Here is a 16,649-nt window from a genome sequence, read left to right as displayed (position 1 = left end):
GCTCCCGTGAACGCAGGAGGGAGGCAGGGGCGAGGCGCGCGCGTGCGCTGGGATGAGAGGCCGGGAGGCGGAGTCCTAAGGCAACGGCAGGAAGAGGGCGCCCTGGAGCCGAGCCGGAGGCCGGCTGGGGGCGGGGTGGAGGGAGGGCGTCGACGCTAAGGGGCGGGATGAGGCGAGGCGGGGACGCGCTTGCGGGGTGGGGAAGGTGGGGGCGCGGCGGTGGCGGGAGCGTCCCTGGTCTCCGCCCCTGTTTCCCACTCTCCTTCCACCTCCCACCCGGCGGGGCTCCGGAGAGGCGCCGCTTGCCAGTCCCCGGAGCCGCCCAGCTGCCGCCGCCTCCGCCCTCCGCTCGCGGTGAGCCCGTCAGTCCCCGCACCGTGCGCTCCTCAGTCTGGGCCATGGATGGGTAAGTACTCGGTGGCTCATCGGCTGCGCTTGCCCCGCTTCCTTTCGGCTCTCGGCCGGACGCGCCGCGGCCGGGGAGCCTGGCGCGGCGTTGGCGACCGGAGGAGCTGCCCCGGCCGAGCCCGACGGCGGGGCTTCCGCGCGGCCCGAAATCGTGGAGGGGCGGTCCGCCGCCGCCTCTCTTTCCCCCACGGGGCGCCCCCGTAATGTCCGCCCCTTTTCATCCTCACACCCGGAAGCGGAGGAAAGCCGGGTGCAGCCGCCGGGTGCCGGGGTCCGCCCTCCGCGCGCAGAGTCCGGGGAGCCCGGCCCGGCCTGCCGACACTTCCTCTCAGAAAATGGTGCGCGGCGCTGGGGGAGGCGGAGGCGGCGCTCGGGGCGGGCGTCCTCCCGCTTGGGGAGTTGCTGTTTACCGGTGAGGTGGGGCGAGCGCCGGAGCTTCCCCTGGCGGGGAGGCGAGCTGCCGCGGAGAGGCGGATGGCGAGTGCACGCGTCGGTGCACGTCTGGGCGGCGACCTGGTCCCGAGGCCAGTGCCCCCCGCGGATGTAGACGTGCGGGGAGGCGGGGGGGTACCGGAGGAGGTCTCCCGACTTGGGCTGTGAGCTGTGCCAACGATATCTGTATACCGGGCGTCTGGACTTGGTGACCGTGGACGCTTTCCCCCACAACCCCCCAAAAGAAGCCCCGTGAATTTCTTCAATTTTCGAGGAGCTCTTTAAAAGTTAACGAGGTCCGTGACCAAAATAAAAAGATTTGGAATCGCCGTTATAAATATTTGTCTGAGGACCCAGGGATTTGGCGTGGGACCTGACAGATAATTTAATGTTTAAGGAAACGACTGGATTAAGGTCTTCATAGATTAATTATTGTTACATATGTACATCAAGATTTTTAAAATATCTCCAGCTCTATTAGAGCTTGCAAATCCTCTTACTTATTCCTATTATGTATTTGAGGTTTTGTTTGGCCTTTTACTTGCTTTTGAGGACAAGATATCTGCAAACCCCTTGGTTGTAGAATAATATGAAACTTCCTTAAACAGTAAAAGCCTTGTGCATGTTACCATATAGTTGATGATTGTTGCCATGCTGTGTAAAGACAATGGAATCTTCCAACATTTTTTGTCTTCGTTAGACTTCATTTATGTATTTTCACAATATGAAGTGTATGGAATATTTGGATTAACTCATTTGAATGCTAATTGCATACTGCTACTGACTTTAGACAAAGTGCGATTTTAGATTTCATTCATGGTTGTGATGTTCTTTCTTTTGTTTTAATTTAATTGAAGCTATTTTTATTGTTTAACTGAAACTTTTCTGAGAGCATTGTTGAAAACTCACTGCACATCACCTTATTCAGTTACACTTTATATGGGTGCATAATTTTGCTGTTTTAATTATTTGTGTAATTATGCCAGTATTTCAGTTTCGGGAGGTTGTGAAATTGGTGTCTCACAGTGTGTAGTGTGTTGTCCGTTAGATGATTTGACTTGAGCTGTGGACGCAGGCTAGCTTTTGGTATTGGAAAATTTAGAGTAATAATAAAGAGGACTGGAGTTCTGCATTTTGTGCAGTGCAGACTTACTCTTTTGGATAGTTTAATAACTCTCTCTTCACCCTTTATATGTTATTAAAGCTAAGAATGAGTTGTTTATTCGTTGAAATATGTGAGGCAGTAAGACAGATCCTGGAAGGTAAGTTCAGGACTGATACAATCTTAATTTTTATGCACAGTTATTTGACACATTTAAATTTCAGACAAATGAATTTCAAGTTTTCACCAAGTCTAAGGAAAAAATTTTAACCTACATGGTTGTTTAAAACAAGTAAATTTGTGTCATTGAGCAAGCCAGATTCATAAATTTGTTTACTTTTATTAAGTAATAGCGGTAAAGGTTCTTAATAATATGTTGAATTTAGTTAGAGCTTTAGGAGATACGGAGGTAAATTGTAATTGAAGATGGTTTCTTGGGGGTTAGAAGAGATGGATTTTTGCTTGGGAGAACTTTATAGAGTTTCTACACCTTGGGGTTAAGGGATGTGGTTTTGAACACAGTGAATTTTTGCTTCTAGAGGCTAATTAACTTTTTGCATTTTCCCACAGCCTGAGAAAGGTCCTTTTTCATTATTTCGGATAGTTAAAAAAGAAACAACAAACCACCAGTCATTGTATCTTTCTAGTTCTTCCTCAAATTCCAACTGTCTTTTGTGTGTGTGTATGTGTTCATTTCCTCCTGAGATAATTTATACTTAAACACAGTTTTGATGTGGTAGAGCTTTTTTTTTTTAAAGCAGATCTTTGAAATTTTTCATGTCTGAAATTTGATGTTTGCATTTATTTTAGTTCTGAGAGACTATCTTAGCTGTATTTTGGTGAGCTGTTTTGGGTGGTAGATGCAAATTTGCAAGATACCTTCTATTTCTGTAAAAGCCACTCAGTGGTTTTATTTCATTTAGAATTTTAAACATGATAATTCAGACCAGTGATTTAAAAGAATGAAATTTGGTGATTTTTAAGTTTTGATTTGGATTTGTTAAATAGAGGCAAATGGATAAACACATATTCATGTTATTGAAACACACCTATACTTTAATAAATACTAAAAGAATTTGATCTACTATTTGTTTCTTACGTTGCGGTTAAAGCTTTGCTTTTATACTCTGCTGTTGCTAGACTGACCCATCACTTTTCTTTGTATTAACATTTCATAACTCATCACATTCTTATTTTTATTAATTTTTATTATTATAGTGTTTTCCTTTTTTTCTTTAATCTTATTATCTCTGTCTTTTAAAAACCTGTTCTCTAACTTTGTTTTCCATTTTCTCTTTTTACTTTTTCCATACAGTGTTGTTACAGATCTTATAGCAGTCGGTTTAAAGGTAGGACTCTTTTACTATCCTTTCATAAGCTTTTTTAAATCTTAGTTTCAGCATTTTTTTTTTCCAATGGTGAAATCATCTCACCTGTTCATAAAATTATCTGTTTTACTGTGTGATAATAATCTTTCATTTTTATTTAGCTCCAAAATAAGTGGATTTGTAGCTGATTTTGGATTTTATATATTTATGAAGAGGTACTACAGTATTAATCTTGTATATCTAAAATGTGAACAAAAAGTTTAGCCCATAGTTTTACTTGAACTATCAGAGTGAGTGTGTTTGATTTTCTTTTGTTTTGGCTCAGCAGTTAAATGTAACCTAGGCTGTGTTTCCCTGTCATGTTCTTTCTTATATCTTCTCTTGGATGTGCTTATGAGTAATACAGTAATAGTAGCAGCTAAGGTTTCTCTAATTCCTACTGTGTGCCAGCTTGCTTTACACGTATTTCACTAATTAATAACAGTTCTTCAAGGTAGATATCAATAAATTCCCATTTTAGAGATGTAAAATAGGTTCAAGGTGTGGTGCACCAAAGTTCAAACCCATGTCTTCCTGGTTCTAAAGCTGGACGTTTACCCCACACCCCATTATAACTGGCTGCCAGTAATAAGGGTTCTGTCTAGAAGGCGAGCAGCAGGAGAGCTGGATAATTAGTATTTGACAGTAATAATTCTTCTAAGTAATGTCACATCAGTTTAATCGGTTTTCTTGTTTATTGAATTCTAAACTATAAATCAAGTAAACAATGTTCATCAGTATGAGGTTTTTAAATATAAATGGATGTTTTAAGGTTTCCTTTAGCAATTTGATATTTGATAAACCTGTTGAGAATCTAGTTCTAGAGGCCACTTAATAGTTTGGATTACTGTAGAAAACAAATAAATAATTGATGTTTATATATATTTTATGTAAAGTTGTTTAATCACTTTCTTCTCTTCATCATCTCTTCTTGCTAGCAATTTCAGCACTTCCACATTTGCAGTTATTCTATGTGGTGCTGCTCATATTCTTGAAACATCTTAAAAAATAAGCATAGGGGCACCTAGGTGGATCAGTCTTGTAAGCATCTGACTCGATTTCAACTCAGGTCATGCGTGATCTCCTGGTTCGTGAGATCAAGCCTCATGTCGGGCTCAGTGCTGACAGCATGGAGACTGCTTGGGACTGTATCTCCCTCTCTCTCTCTGCTCCTTTCCTGTATGCTCACTCTCTCAAAATAAATGAATAAACTTTAAAAAATCCACAAATACAGCAAATAGCATATGAAACTAACAGTAGGATTCTGAGACTAACATAATTGGGAACTACTGCTTACACTGTCTTTTGAAGTTGGGTTGAATTAGCTTGCTTTGGCAAACTTTAAACATATTTTATGAATTGAAAATAAATGGAGGAACCTCTTAGGTATGCTTCTCATCGTCGTCGTCTTTTTTTTTTTTTCTTCTCACCGCAGATACTCAAGTCATTTTCTCTTTTGAGAATGACGCTAAAGAGAATGACATGGAGATTAGAAATTGCAGGCTCATGTCTAGAATCACTTTTCGTGTCTCTGTATGTCCCTGTGAGGGAAAGGATATTTAAAGTGAATATTGTTTTGGTCTTATCCAAAATGTAATTCGTGATACTAGTTTATCTGGCAAAAATGAGTAAGCGAGACATTTAAAAAACTTACCATTTTGAAATTGAGAAATTATCCTTGAGGGACTGTTATGCCTGTTTTACTGTGGGGAAAAAATATATCTTGATGATAAATAAAAGAAAAAGACTAGGCATAGCCACTGGATTTGAATACATGATTTGGATTTCTGACTACCTGTTTAGTAGCAAGCACTTTGGAAACAAAGGTCAAATCCTACTCTGAAGAAACAATATGCTGATTTAGTTGTTTCACTGGTCAATCTATATTTTTATAGACTTACATACTGGAAATGTCTGTAAAATTACTCATTATATGGAGAATTTCTCCTAAGATTGTTCTGCTTCTTTCTTGGATCCCATCCAAGGAATTTAGTTACCAGGTAATAGGCTAATAAGGCTCATAATTTGTCTAGATTGTATAAACCAAAATTAGCAAATTTAAACAAGTCTTTTGAGAATATCAGTTTCTTACCTTTATTTGCTATCTGAATATGATGATACAACAAATAGTTTCAGCCACTGGCAAGAGTGGATTTCAGGTTATGCTCCACAAGTTGCTTTCCCAGACTCAGACAAATAATATGGATTTCATTTTTAAAGAATTAAAAATACTCAATATAAAATCTTTTATTTTAGAGAAACAAAATGGAATTGTTTTTAGAGATGAAGTTATTGACTATGATATGTCATGAAGGCAGGAAATTGTGATATTTTCTTCACTACTGTGTTTCCAATGTCCGGCACATAATCTCTCAAAAAATACCTGATAAGTGAATGATAGCAAAATGGGCAGCTAGTTTGGTGACAAACGTAAAATGGAACCCAAGCCTTCTGATTTTGCTGGTGTTTCCTCAATTAGGTGTTACTGTAGTGAGAAAGAATTAGACCCATTTTTTAGATTGGAATTTTCTTGAATACAGATAAACATTTTCAAGCAGTTTAGGGACATACCATGTTTGAGATTTACTTATGTAGTTGTATACCCTGGATACAGCGTATCAATTTTTGAGCCTTGCCTAAATTATGCAGGAAAATTAATTTTGGGTACTTCTCACAAAGTATTTGTTTTATTGTCTCATGTTATTTCACGTTTTAATATGCTTTTAAAAACAAGCAGGGGCACCTGAATGGCTCAGTCAGTTAAGCACCCGACTCTGGATTTCAGCTCAGGTCATGATTTCAGGGTCGTGAGATCAAGCCCCCAGTTGGGCTCTGTGCTGATACTGCAGAGCCTGTCTTGAGATTCTCTCTTTCTGCCTCACCCCTGCTTGCTGGTGTGCTCTCTCTCTCAAAATAAACATTAAAAAAAAAAAAAAAAGAAACAGTGTTATCCTTTATTTTAAATTCTTTTGAATGAAGAACCAACTAGGTGACTATGAGTGATAATGGACAAGTTTCAAGAACTTTATTATACTGGGTGCCTGGTTGGCCCAGTTGGAAGAGCATGTGACTCTTGATCTTGGGGTCATGAGTTCGAGGCCCACATTGGGTGCATACATTACTTACATAAGTAAAACTTAAGAAAAAAAAAAGAACTTCATTATACCAGATAAACCAAACTGTCCGCATTGTGGGTAACATAGCTTTTTGTGTGTGTACCTAAGTGTATTTAAAAGTTCCAGCTTATAGGTCATGACCTCATGATGCATGAGTTTGAGCCCAATGTCGGGCTCCTTGCTGACCATGCAGAGCCTGCTTGGAATTCTCTCAGCGTCTCTCTCTGCTCCTCCTCCTTTTCTGTTTCTCTCTCAAAATAAATAAATAAACTTAAAAAAAATTTCCAGCTTACACTTTATTTACTGGTTGGTTTATCTGAAACTCAAATATTTCCTGTATTTGTAGTTATGTTTTCAAAATGCTGTAGTAGCTATTAAAACAAATGATTAATTAAAAAAAAATTTTTTTTAAATAAAAAAAAATATTTTTTAAAAAAATATTTCTGAGAGAGAGTCCGTGTGCATGTGTGGAGGAAGGGCAGAGAGAGAGGGAGACACAGTCTGAAGCAGGCTCCAGGCTCTGAACTGTCAGCACAGAGCCCTGTGTAGGGCTTGAACTCACAAACTGCGAGATCATGACCTGAGCCTAAGTCGGGCGCATAACCAACTGAGCCACCCAGGCGCCCCACAAATGATTTTTTTTAATGATGACTTTTTTATATGTTTTCTGGGTTGTCTTCCTATTTTATTTTATTAAAGTTTATTTATTTATTTTTGAGGGAGAAGGAGAGGGAGAAGGAGAGAGAATCCCAAGCAGATGCCACACTGCCAGTGTAGAGCCTGTCGTGGGGCTCAAAATCGCGAACCCTAAGCCAAAATCAAGAGTCAAATGCTTAAGAAACTGAGCCACCCAGACCCCCGTTGTCTTCCTATTTTAATTCATTAGATGCATATAGAAAAACTCATTTTAGGAAAGACTATTAATTGGTTTCTGATAATTATCATGCCTGTTAGTATAAAGGGAAGAACAATATAACATATTTAAATTGATTTTGAAGATTGGGTTTTTTTTTTTTTTTTTTTTGCTTGACCAGAGCTTAGCAAAGTACACAGACTGTGGACCATATCCAGATTGCCACCTGTTTGGTAAATAGTTTTGTTGGAACACAGCCATGCTAATTCCATATTGTCTGGTGATTTTCATGATAGATGGATAGAGTTGAATAGTGGTAGCAGAGATCATATGACCACAAAGCTTAGAATATTTACTTTTTGGCCCTTTTCAGAAAAAGCTTGCCTGCTGCAGTGCTTGAGCTATACAAAATAAAGAAGGCCTTTACTGGATTTTTTTTTTTTTTAATTAAATCGGGCTGTAATTTGCATAGAGTGAAATGCACAGTTTTCAAGGGTACAGTGCAATAAATTCTGAGAAATGTATCCACCTATGTTTCCTACTCCCCAGTCAAGGCCATAGAACATCATTCCAAATTGTTTTGTTGCCTTTTTTCAGAGTCAGTTTAGGCAACTGTTCTGATGTCTATTAATTTTTCTGTTTATGAACTTTGTATAAATGGAATAAAATATTTATATGTCATATATACAGTAAAAGCTCTTTGATGTCTGGCTTCTTTTACTCAGCAAAATGAGTTTTAGATTCAACCATGTTGCATGTATCAGTAGTTCATTATTTTTTATTTCTGAGAGTATTCCTTTGTGAATGTATTACAATATTTAAAAATCTGTTCTCATGTTGATAGACATTTGGGTTCTTTCCAGATTTGGACTGTTGTGAATAAAGCTGCTTTAAGCATTTGTGTATGTCTTTGGATAGATGTATGCTTCATTCTACACCATATGTAGGAATAGAATTAGATATGCATATATTTAAATTTGTAAGAAACTGTCAAACTGTTTTGTTAAATGTTGTACCATTTTATACTCGGACTAGCTTTGTATTATGGAGTTTAGGTTGCCTGCATCCTTGTCTACAGTTGGTATTGCCAGTCTTCACTTACCCATTCTAGTGGGTATAACCAGAAAGGCTGACAGTATCTCATTATAGTTTTAATTTGCATTGGCCTCATGACTGATGGTGGTGCTTACCTTTTCATGCTTTTCTACTCTTTCATGTATTTATTAGTCATTCACTTATCTTTTGTGAATGTTCATTAAGTCTTACATATTTCTTAATTTATTTTTATTTTTTTTAAGTTTATTTATTTATTTTGAGAGAGAGAAAGAGAGAGCATGCAGGAAGAGCAGAGAGACTCCCAAGCAGGTTTCACACTGTCAGCTAGAACTGTGAGAGCATGACCTGAGCCAAAACCAAGAGTCTGATGCTTAACCGAATAAGCCACCTAGATGCCCCTCCTACCTACCTACCTACCTACCTATCTATCTATCTATCTATCTATCTATTTATTTATGTTTACTTATTTATTTTGAGAGAGAAAGAGAGCATGGGCAGCAGTTTATTTATTTTGAAAGAGAGAGGGAGAGAAAGAATCCCAAGCAGGCTCCACACTGTCAGTGCAAGGCTCTGTGCAGGGCTTGAACTCCCAAACCGTGAGATCATGACCTGAGCAGAAGTCAGACGCTTAACTGACTGAGCCACCCAGGCGCCCCTGTAAGGTCTTTTTTCAAATCCACTCTGACAGTCTTTTAATCGGTATATATAGACTCTGCACACTTTAAGGGATGATTTAGTCGGATTAACATCTATCTTGTTCATAATTGTTTTCTGTTGTTAAAATCAACCAAGTAAATTTGAAGATCTAATTGGATTTACTGAGGGGTTTATGAATCAGCATTCCAGCTAAGTAGAGAGGAGCTTCAAGGTGTTGTACAACATAGGTTTTTATAGGAAGGAAGGTGGGGCAAGCTATTAGCAAAAGAAAAGAAAGGATTGTTCAGGCAAGGTCACCTTCTTTTACAGGGGTCTTACTATGTAGATTACTCCATCTTCCTTTGAGGGATTGAGAGGGCCCTGTGACAGATGGCCTCATTGATGCTCCTCAGAAAGTTCCTGACTGACCAATTAAGACTCCAATTCTGAGGGAGGTTGAAACTGCTAGTAGGTTAGGTATTAAGTCCAGACTTAGTGATTTGTCGTAAGTGGTGCCATTTGGGGCTTGCAGTTTTGTTTTGTTCTTTCTTTCTTTCTTTCTCTCTTTCTCTCTTTCTCTCTTTCTCTCTTTCTTTCTCCCTTTCCTTTCCTTTCCTTTCCTTTCCTTTCCTTTATATGCAGTTTATTTATTTTGAGAGAGAGAGTATGTGTGTGTGTGTAAGTGGGGAAGGGGCAGAAAGAGAGGGAGAGACAATCCCAAGCAGGCTCTACACTGCCAGCGCAGAGCCCAATGCAGGACTCAAACCCATGAAATAGTGAGATCATAACCTGAGCCAAAACCAAGAGTCGGATGCTTAACTGACTGAGCCACCCAGGTTCCTCCTCATTCTACTTTCTTAATGGGTGCAGGGTTTCTGATGAGAAAGAAACCCTGTAATTCTTATCTGTATTTCTCTATATGGAAGGTATTTTTCCCCCTATGTTTTTTTCCCCCAAGATCGTCAATATTTTTTTTTTCTTTATTTGAACTCTATTTGAAATAGGGTTATAAGGGTTTTCTGTATATTCTAGGTGTAAGTCCATTTTCAGATATATGTACTGTGAATATTTTCTCCTAGCCTTGTGGCTTGCCTATTCATTTTTTAATGGTATCTTGATAAATAGAATTTAATTTTGATAAATTTCTTTTGCATTTTTTGGTTATGGCTTTCTATGTCTTGTCTAAGAAATCGGCTTATCCCAAGGATATAAAAATATTATATTTATTTGCTTTAAGCCTGTACTTTGAACTTTTTTTTTTTTTTAATTTTTTTTTAATGTTTATTTATTTTTGGGACAGAGAGAGACAGAGCATGAACGGGGGAGGGGCAGAGAGAGAGGGAGACACAGAATCGGAAACAGGCTCCAGGCTCCGAGCCGTCAGCCCAGAGCCTGACGCGGGGCTCGAACTCCCGGACTGCGAGATCGTGACCTGGCTGAAGTCGGATGCTTAACCGACTGCGCCACCCAGGCACCCCTGTACTTTGAACTTTTAAGAAAGGTTAGGTTTGAGATGAATCTCAGACTTGTTTTTGTGTGTGGTGTGTGGTAGAGATGGAGATTCACTTGTTTCCATATGGTTATATAATGAGTTTGACACATTTGATGAAAAGATTTTCCTTTCCATGATGAATTGTATTGGTACCATTATTTGAAAATTAGTTCACCATTTGTGAGTGTGTCTATTTCTACACCCTGAATTCTTAACCATTATCTATTACTGTGTTATTTTCACACTGTCTTGATAACAGTAGATTTATAGTGTCTTAAATTCAAGTAGTGTTAGGTCCTCCCAGCATTGTTCTTCTTTATCAGTATTGTTTTAGCTATACAAAATCATTTGCACTTTTCTTAAAAATTTTACAATCTGCTTGTCAGTTTCTATTTGGAACTGGGATTACTGGGATTGCACAGACTATCTAGATCAATTAGGGAGACATTGATGTTTCAACCATACTGAGTCTTGTTACCTGTGGAATAGAGTATCTCAATTTTTTTTGGTCTTCTCTAATTTCTTTTAGTGCTGTTTTGTAGTTTTCAGTGTACAAGTTTATATGCATGTTTTAAATGTATCCCATTTTTTTTTTGTATGGTAAATTGTATTTTCTCTTCAATATATAGAAATCCTTCTTTGCACATTTACTTTGTAACTTATGGCATTGCTGTTACTGTATTTTTTTAACTGCTTAGGATCTTTTTTTTTTTTTTTTTTTTTTTTGTACATGACCATGTCATCTGTGAGTAGAGTTTTATTTTTTAAATTCGAATCTGGATGATTTTTTTTTCTTGCCTTAATCCAAAATTAAAACCTCCAATATAATGCTAAGTAGAGGTGACAACATCCTGCTCATAAAGGTAAGTAGTCTGTCTTTGTTACCTGTAGGTTTTTCTTAGACGTCTTTCTCATGTTGAACAAATTTTTCTATTCATTGTTTTTTGTTAAAATGAATGGGTGTTGGATTTAGACCTTTCAAGGAATTTGTCAAGTTGGAGCTCCTTATCTTGTTAATCCCTAGGATCTGTAATGATTTCCATCTTTTCAGTTCTGATCTTGATAATTCATGGTGGGTTTTTTTTTTGTTTTTTGTTTTTTTTCTGATTAGTATAGCTAGAGGTTTTCAATATTAATGATCCTTTTTAAAAGGCAATTTTTGGTTTCATTTATTTTCTCTTGGTTGACTTTTCTGTTTCATCACTTTTACTCTTTATTATTAAGATTTATTTTCTTACATTTTCTGTGGGTCAGGAATCTAGGTATGGCTTAGCTGGGTCCTCTGACTTTGGGGCTCTTATGCTAGACTGCTATCAAGGTGTTGGTAGATGCCGCTGTCATCTTCTGGGGAAGAATCTGCTTGCAAGCTCACTCATGTGATTGGCAGGAGTCAGTTCCTCCTGGGCTGTTGACCTGAGGGCCTCACTTCCTTATTTGTTGGCTAAAGGCTGCCCTCAATTCCTTACCATGTGAGTCTCTCCATAGTGCAGCTTGCCTCAGCAACTTGCTTCTCCCAAGTAACCAAGAGACAGAGTAAGAGTTAAGCAGAAGTCAGTCTTTTGAAACCTAATCTGGAAGGGAAGAATCTATCACTTCCGCTAAAGTATTCTGTTCATAGAAGTAGGTCACTAGGTGTAGCCTACATCTAAGGGGAGGGAGTTAGGCCTGGGTGTGAATGCTAAGCAGTATAGACCATCTTAGAAATGTGCTTGCTACTCCAGAAGAGAAATTGTAGGCTGGTGTAGGGACAATACACATGTTCAGCTTTACTAGATAGTTCCAAATTATTAATGGCAGTGTTTGAAAGTTACTGTTATTACAAATTCTCACCAACACTTGGTATTTTCACTTAAGATACTTGCAATGTAATAATTTTAATGCTATAAATCTTCCTCTTAGCATAGCTTTAGCCACATCCCAAAATGATTTGTTCTGTTTTCATTTTTATTGAGAGTAAGTAAAACCACAAGAAAGTAGGAGATAATAAGTAACAACTGAAATGTACAAATTCCTTGAAAGACAGAAAATAGCAGATGACCAAAACTGACATGAGTTGGAAAGTATTCCCTTTTTTTTTAAAAAAGAGTTTGTATGGGGCACCGGGGTAGCTCAGTCAGTTGAGCGTCCAACTTCAGCTCAGGTTATGATCTCATAGTTCGTGAGTTCAAGCCCTGTGTCAGGCTTTGTGCTGACAGCTCAGAGCCGGAGCCTGCTTTGGATACTGTGTCTGTCTGTCTCTCTCTCTCTCTCTCTCTCTCTCTCTCTCTCTCTGCCCTTCCCTTGCTCACACTCAGTGTCTCTATCAAAAATAAATAAACATTAAAAAAATTTTTTTAAAGAGTTTGTATAAGATTAATATTTCTTCCTTAAATGTTTGATGAAATTCAGTGTAACTATTTGTGGGTGCGTATTTTTGTGTGGGAAGGTTTTTAATTATGAATTCAGTTTTTAAAAATAGATCCTGTGTTAATTCAGATTTTAAATTTCTTTAGCTGTATCCCACAGATTTTTATATACTGGGAATTTCTAAATATTTTGGGTTTTTCCAGATATCTTCATGTTACTGTTTTTTCTTTTTTATAGTACTTTGAATCATTTCAGTCTTTTTACATTTCCCGAAAATTTTTTTAATTTTTCATTTTTAGAGAGACATAGAGAGCTTGAGCAGGGGAGAGGGACAGAGGGAGAGAGAGAGAGAATGAGAATTTTAAACAGGCTTCATGCTCATTGTGGAGCCCAATGTGGGCTTCATCCCATGACCTTGGGATCATGATCTGAGGCAAAATCAAGAGTCAGTCGCTCAACTGACTGAGTCACCCAGGTGTCCCTCCTGAAATTTGTTTTAATGTCAAGTATATGGTGTGTATGAATGGTCTATTACACTTTAAAAGAATATATAGTTTACTTTTGTTGAGCGTATTGCCTTTTAAATGTCAATAAGATAGGCTGGTTGATAATTCAAGTCTTCTGGGGTGCCTGGTTGGCTCCACTGGTAGAGCATCTGACTCTTGATCTTGTTGTGAGTTTGAGCCCCATGGTGGGTGTTGAGATTAGATTTCTTAAAAAAAAAAAAAAAAAAGATGCCACCTGGAAGGTTCAGTTGGTTAAGCGTCTGGCTCTTGGTTTTGCCTCAGGTCATGATCTCACATTTCATGGGATCAAGCCCTGGGTTGGGCTCCACACTGTCAGCCTGGAGCTTGCTTGGGATTCTTTCTCTCTCTTTTCCCCTCCCTCTCCTGCTTGTGTATATTCTCTCCCTCTCTCAAAATAAACAAACTTGGAAGGAAGGAAGGATGAAAATTGAAGTCTTCTGATATCCTTTCTGATTTTCTTTCTTTTTGTTCTGTAAATTACTGAAAGAGGAGAGGGTATTGGAATTTCTATGTATACTTACAGATTAAAAAAAAAAATTCTTTGTAGTTGTGTCAGTTTTTGATTTGTATTTTTGAGTCTCAGTTATTAGATGCACTCATATTTAGGAATGTTCTATTTTTTGATGAATTGACTCTTTTATTATTTGAAATATACATCTTTATTTTCAGTAATAATTCTGCCCTAAAATCTACTTTGTCTGATAGTAATGTAGTTATTCCATTGTTCTTGTGATTAGTATTTGGTATTTGGTATATCTTTTTCTTGTTCCTTTTCCTGTTCTTTTAATCTGCTTTTTGTCTTTAAGGTAGGTTAAGGAATAGATAAGCCAGACAGACAACAAGGTAAAGTAGCAAGATGGTGGTATTAACATCTTAACAACTTGAGAGGTTGAGTTCCAAAAGACTGGCTTCTCTTGCTGTCTACTTTATTCACTCTGATGAAAGTGAGGTGACATGTTAGCTGCCTGGTGGTCCACATACAAACTGAATACTGCCAGCAGCAACTTGACTAAACTTGGAAGTGGATCCTCTATTTCCTCTACTGAACTTTGAAATTATTACAGCTTGTGAGAGACATTGAGTCAGGGGATCTAGCAAAGTCATGCCCAGATTTCTGACTTATGGAAATTGAGTTAAAAAATACTTGTTTTTTATCAGCTGCTGAATTTGGGGGTAATTAGTTTGCATCTGCATGTAACTAATACAACTACTTAACTCAAAGTGGTAAATAAATATTGAAAAAAATGAATAATAAAATAGCTTATTAATATCCAAATAAGATTGCTTATGTAAGTGCAGATACTTTTTGGTTGTCAGTCATTATGCATATGACTTTTTTATATGACCACATTATCTCTTTCTAATAGCTTACCATGGTTTGTATATATTTTGATTTTCCTTTTTAAAGGTTTTCTTTTTTCTTAGTGTACTAATGTGTATTTCATTGATAACCGTATTTTTTTTTACTTTACACTAAATTTTTTTAAACCTTTTTATTTTAATGCAAACATAGGTTGCAGAGTAGTACAAAAAACCTGTGTAACCATTACGCAGTTAGCTCACATTTGCTCCATTTGTTTCATCACTCATATTCATTTGTTAATATTCTCTACACACACACACACCTTTCTCTAGGTATACATACATCTCTACATATATCCTTTTTTTTTTCCTTCTGATTGTAAATTGGCTAATGTGATTGTCATCTAGGTTTCTCTACTATTAAGTTACTAATTTTCCCTCATAATCAATAATTTGTCAGTAGAGTCTTTGAAACTTCATTGATATATTATCTTAATTTATTTAAAGCTTATTTTTTTAGTAATCTCTATATCCAACATGGGGCTCAAACTCATGACCCCCAAAATCAAGAGTCACATGCTCCTCCAACGGAGCCAGCCAGGCATCCCTTATTTTACTTTATTTATTCTCTAACTCCTAAATACTTCAGAGTATATTACCTAAAAACAGAACTTTTCTTTACATTACTATGTATAATTATGAAAGCCAGAAAATGTCAAAAGGTTCCTCAGTCCTTTTTTTTTTCTTTTTCTTTTTCTTAAGTTTATTTATTTTGAGAGAGAGCACGCATGAGCAGGGGAGGGACAGAGAGAAAGAATCCCACTGTTGGCGTGGACCCCGATGTGGGCCTTGAACTCACAAACCATGATGAGATCATGACCTGAGCTGAATCAGATGCTTAACCGACTGAGCTACCCAGGCACCTTGGTTCCTCAGTCTTTTTGATTCATGACATTGACGTTTTAAAAGAATACAGGCATTTTATTGTGTAGGGTGTCCGTCACTTTGAGTTTATCTGTTTCTTCATAGTTAGATTTAGGTTGTATATTTTTGGTAGGAATACCATAGAAGTGATGTTATGTTCTTCTCAGTGTATTGTATTAGAAGGCAAAGGATGTTGATTTGTCCTGTTATTTGTAATGTTAATTTTAATCACTTGGTTAAGGTATTTGCCAGGTTTTTCACTGTAAGTTTATTAAGTTTATTAAGTTTTTCTCTCAGAAGTTTGAAAGTTTGGTTGATCTCACCTGTAAAGCCATCTGGGCCTAGGTTGGGAGTAGAAGGTGAGAGGTCTTTATTTACTAATTCTCTATCTTTAATTCTTATGGTTTAATTGAAGTTGTGTTTCCTCTCATAGTAGTTTTGGAATTTTATATTTTGTAGGAATATATTCATTTGATTATTGATTTCTTAAGCTTTTATTCTGCAGTTCATAATACTCATGTTAATTTTAATCTCTTTAGTCTTTTGTTATTCTTTTTTTATTCGGAATTGTATTTTCTCTCCTTGATCAGTTATGCTAGAGGCCCAGGTTGGTGTTTTAAAAGAATCAGCTTTTAGTTTTTAGTAATCTTTAAGTGATTTTTCAGTTCTTGATTTCATTTGTTTTCTGTTATTTAAAAATTTTTCTTTTTTCATGTTTGGGTTTGTTCTTTTGCTCTTTTTCTAAGTTTTTTTTTTTAATTTTTTTTTAATGTTTATTTTTGAGACAGGGAGAGACAGAGCATGAACAGGGGAGGGTCAGAGAGAGGGGGACACAGAATCTGAAGCAGGCTCCAGGCTCTGAGCTGTCAGCACAGAGCCCCACGTGGGTCTTGAACTCATGGACCGCGAGATCATGACCTGAGCCGAAGTCGGCCGCTTAACCGACTGAGCCACCCAGGCGCCCCTTTCTAAGTTTTTTTAATTGGATAGTTAATCCACTTATTTTTAAATTTCTTGTTTCAGCTGTAAATTTATCTTAAAGTACTAAAGCTCGATACCACAAGTTTAGTATCTGTGTTTTAATTTCA

The 16,649-nt window shown here is 37.7% G+C and overlaps 1 protein-coding gene across 4 annotated transcripts in view; it reads left to right on the top strand.

Annotated features, from left to right (window-relative positions):
* The first annotated feature begins 212 nt into the window (after nucleotides 1-212).
* PTBP3 (polypyrimidine tract binding protein 3) overlaps nucleotides 213-16,649 on the top strand; it is a 121,479-nt gene continuing 105,042 nt past the window's right edge. For 2 of the 4 annotated variants that reach the window (XM_043566339.1, XM_043566338.1), the window contains exons 1-2: nucleotides 213-406; nucleotides 3,258-3,291. In XM_043566339.1, the coding sequence (XP_043422274.1) occupies nucleotides 399-406; nucleotides 3,258-3,291 (42 nt within the window). In that variant the 5' untranslated portion in view covers nucleotides 213-398. The remainder of the gene's footprint in view (nucleotides 407-3,257; nucleotides 3,292-16,649) is intronic. The other 2 variants (XM_043566342.1, XM_043566343.1) reach the window with 2 other exon arrangements.

Source organism: Prionailurus bengalensis, chromosome D4, assembly GCF_016509475.1.
Source record: "Prionailurus bengalensis isolate Pbe53 chromosome D4, Fcat_Pben_1.1_paternal_pri, whole genome shotgun sequence".
NCBI classification, from domain to species: Eukaryota; Metazoa; Chordata; class Mammalia; order Carnivora; family Felidae; genus Prionailurus; species Prionailurus bengalensis.
Note: the sequence above shows the minus strand (reverse complement) of the source record. Positions and strands in the feature narration are given on the sequence as shown.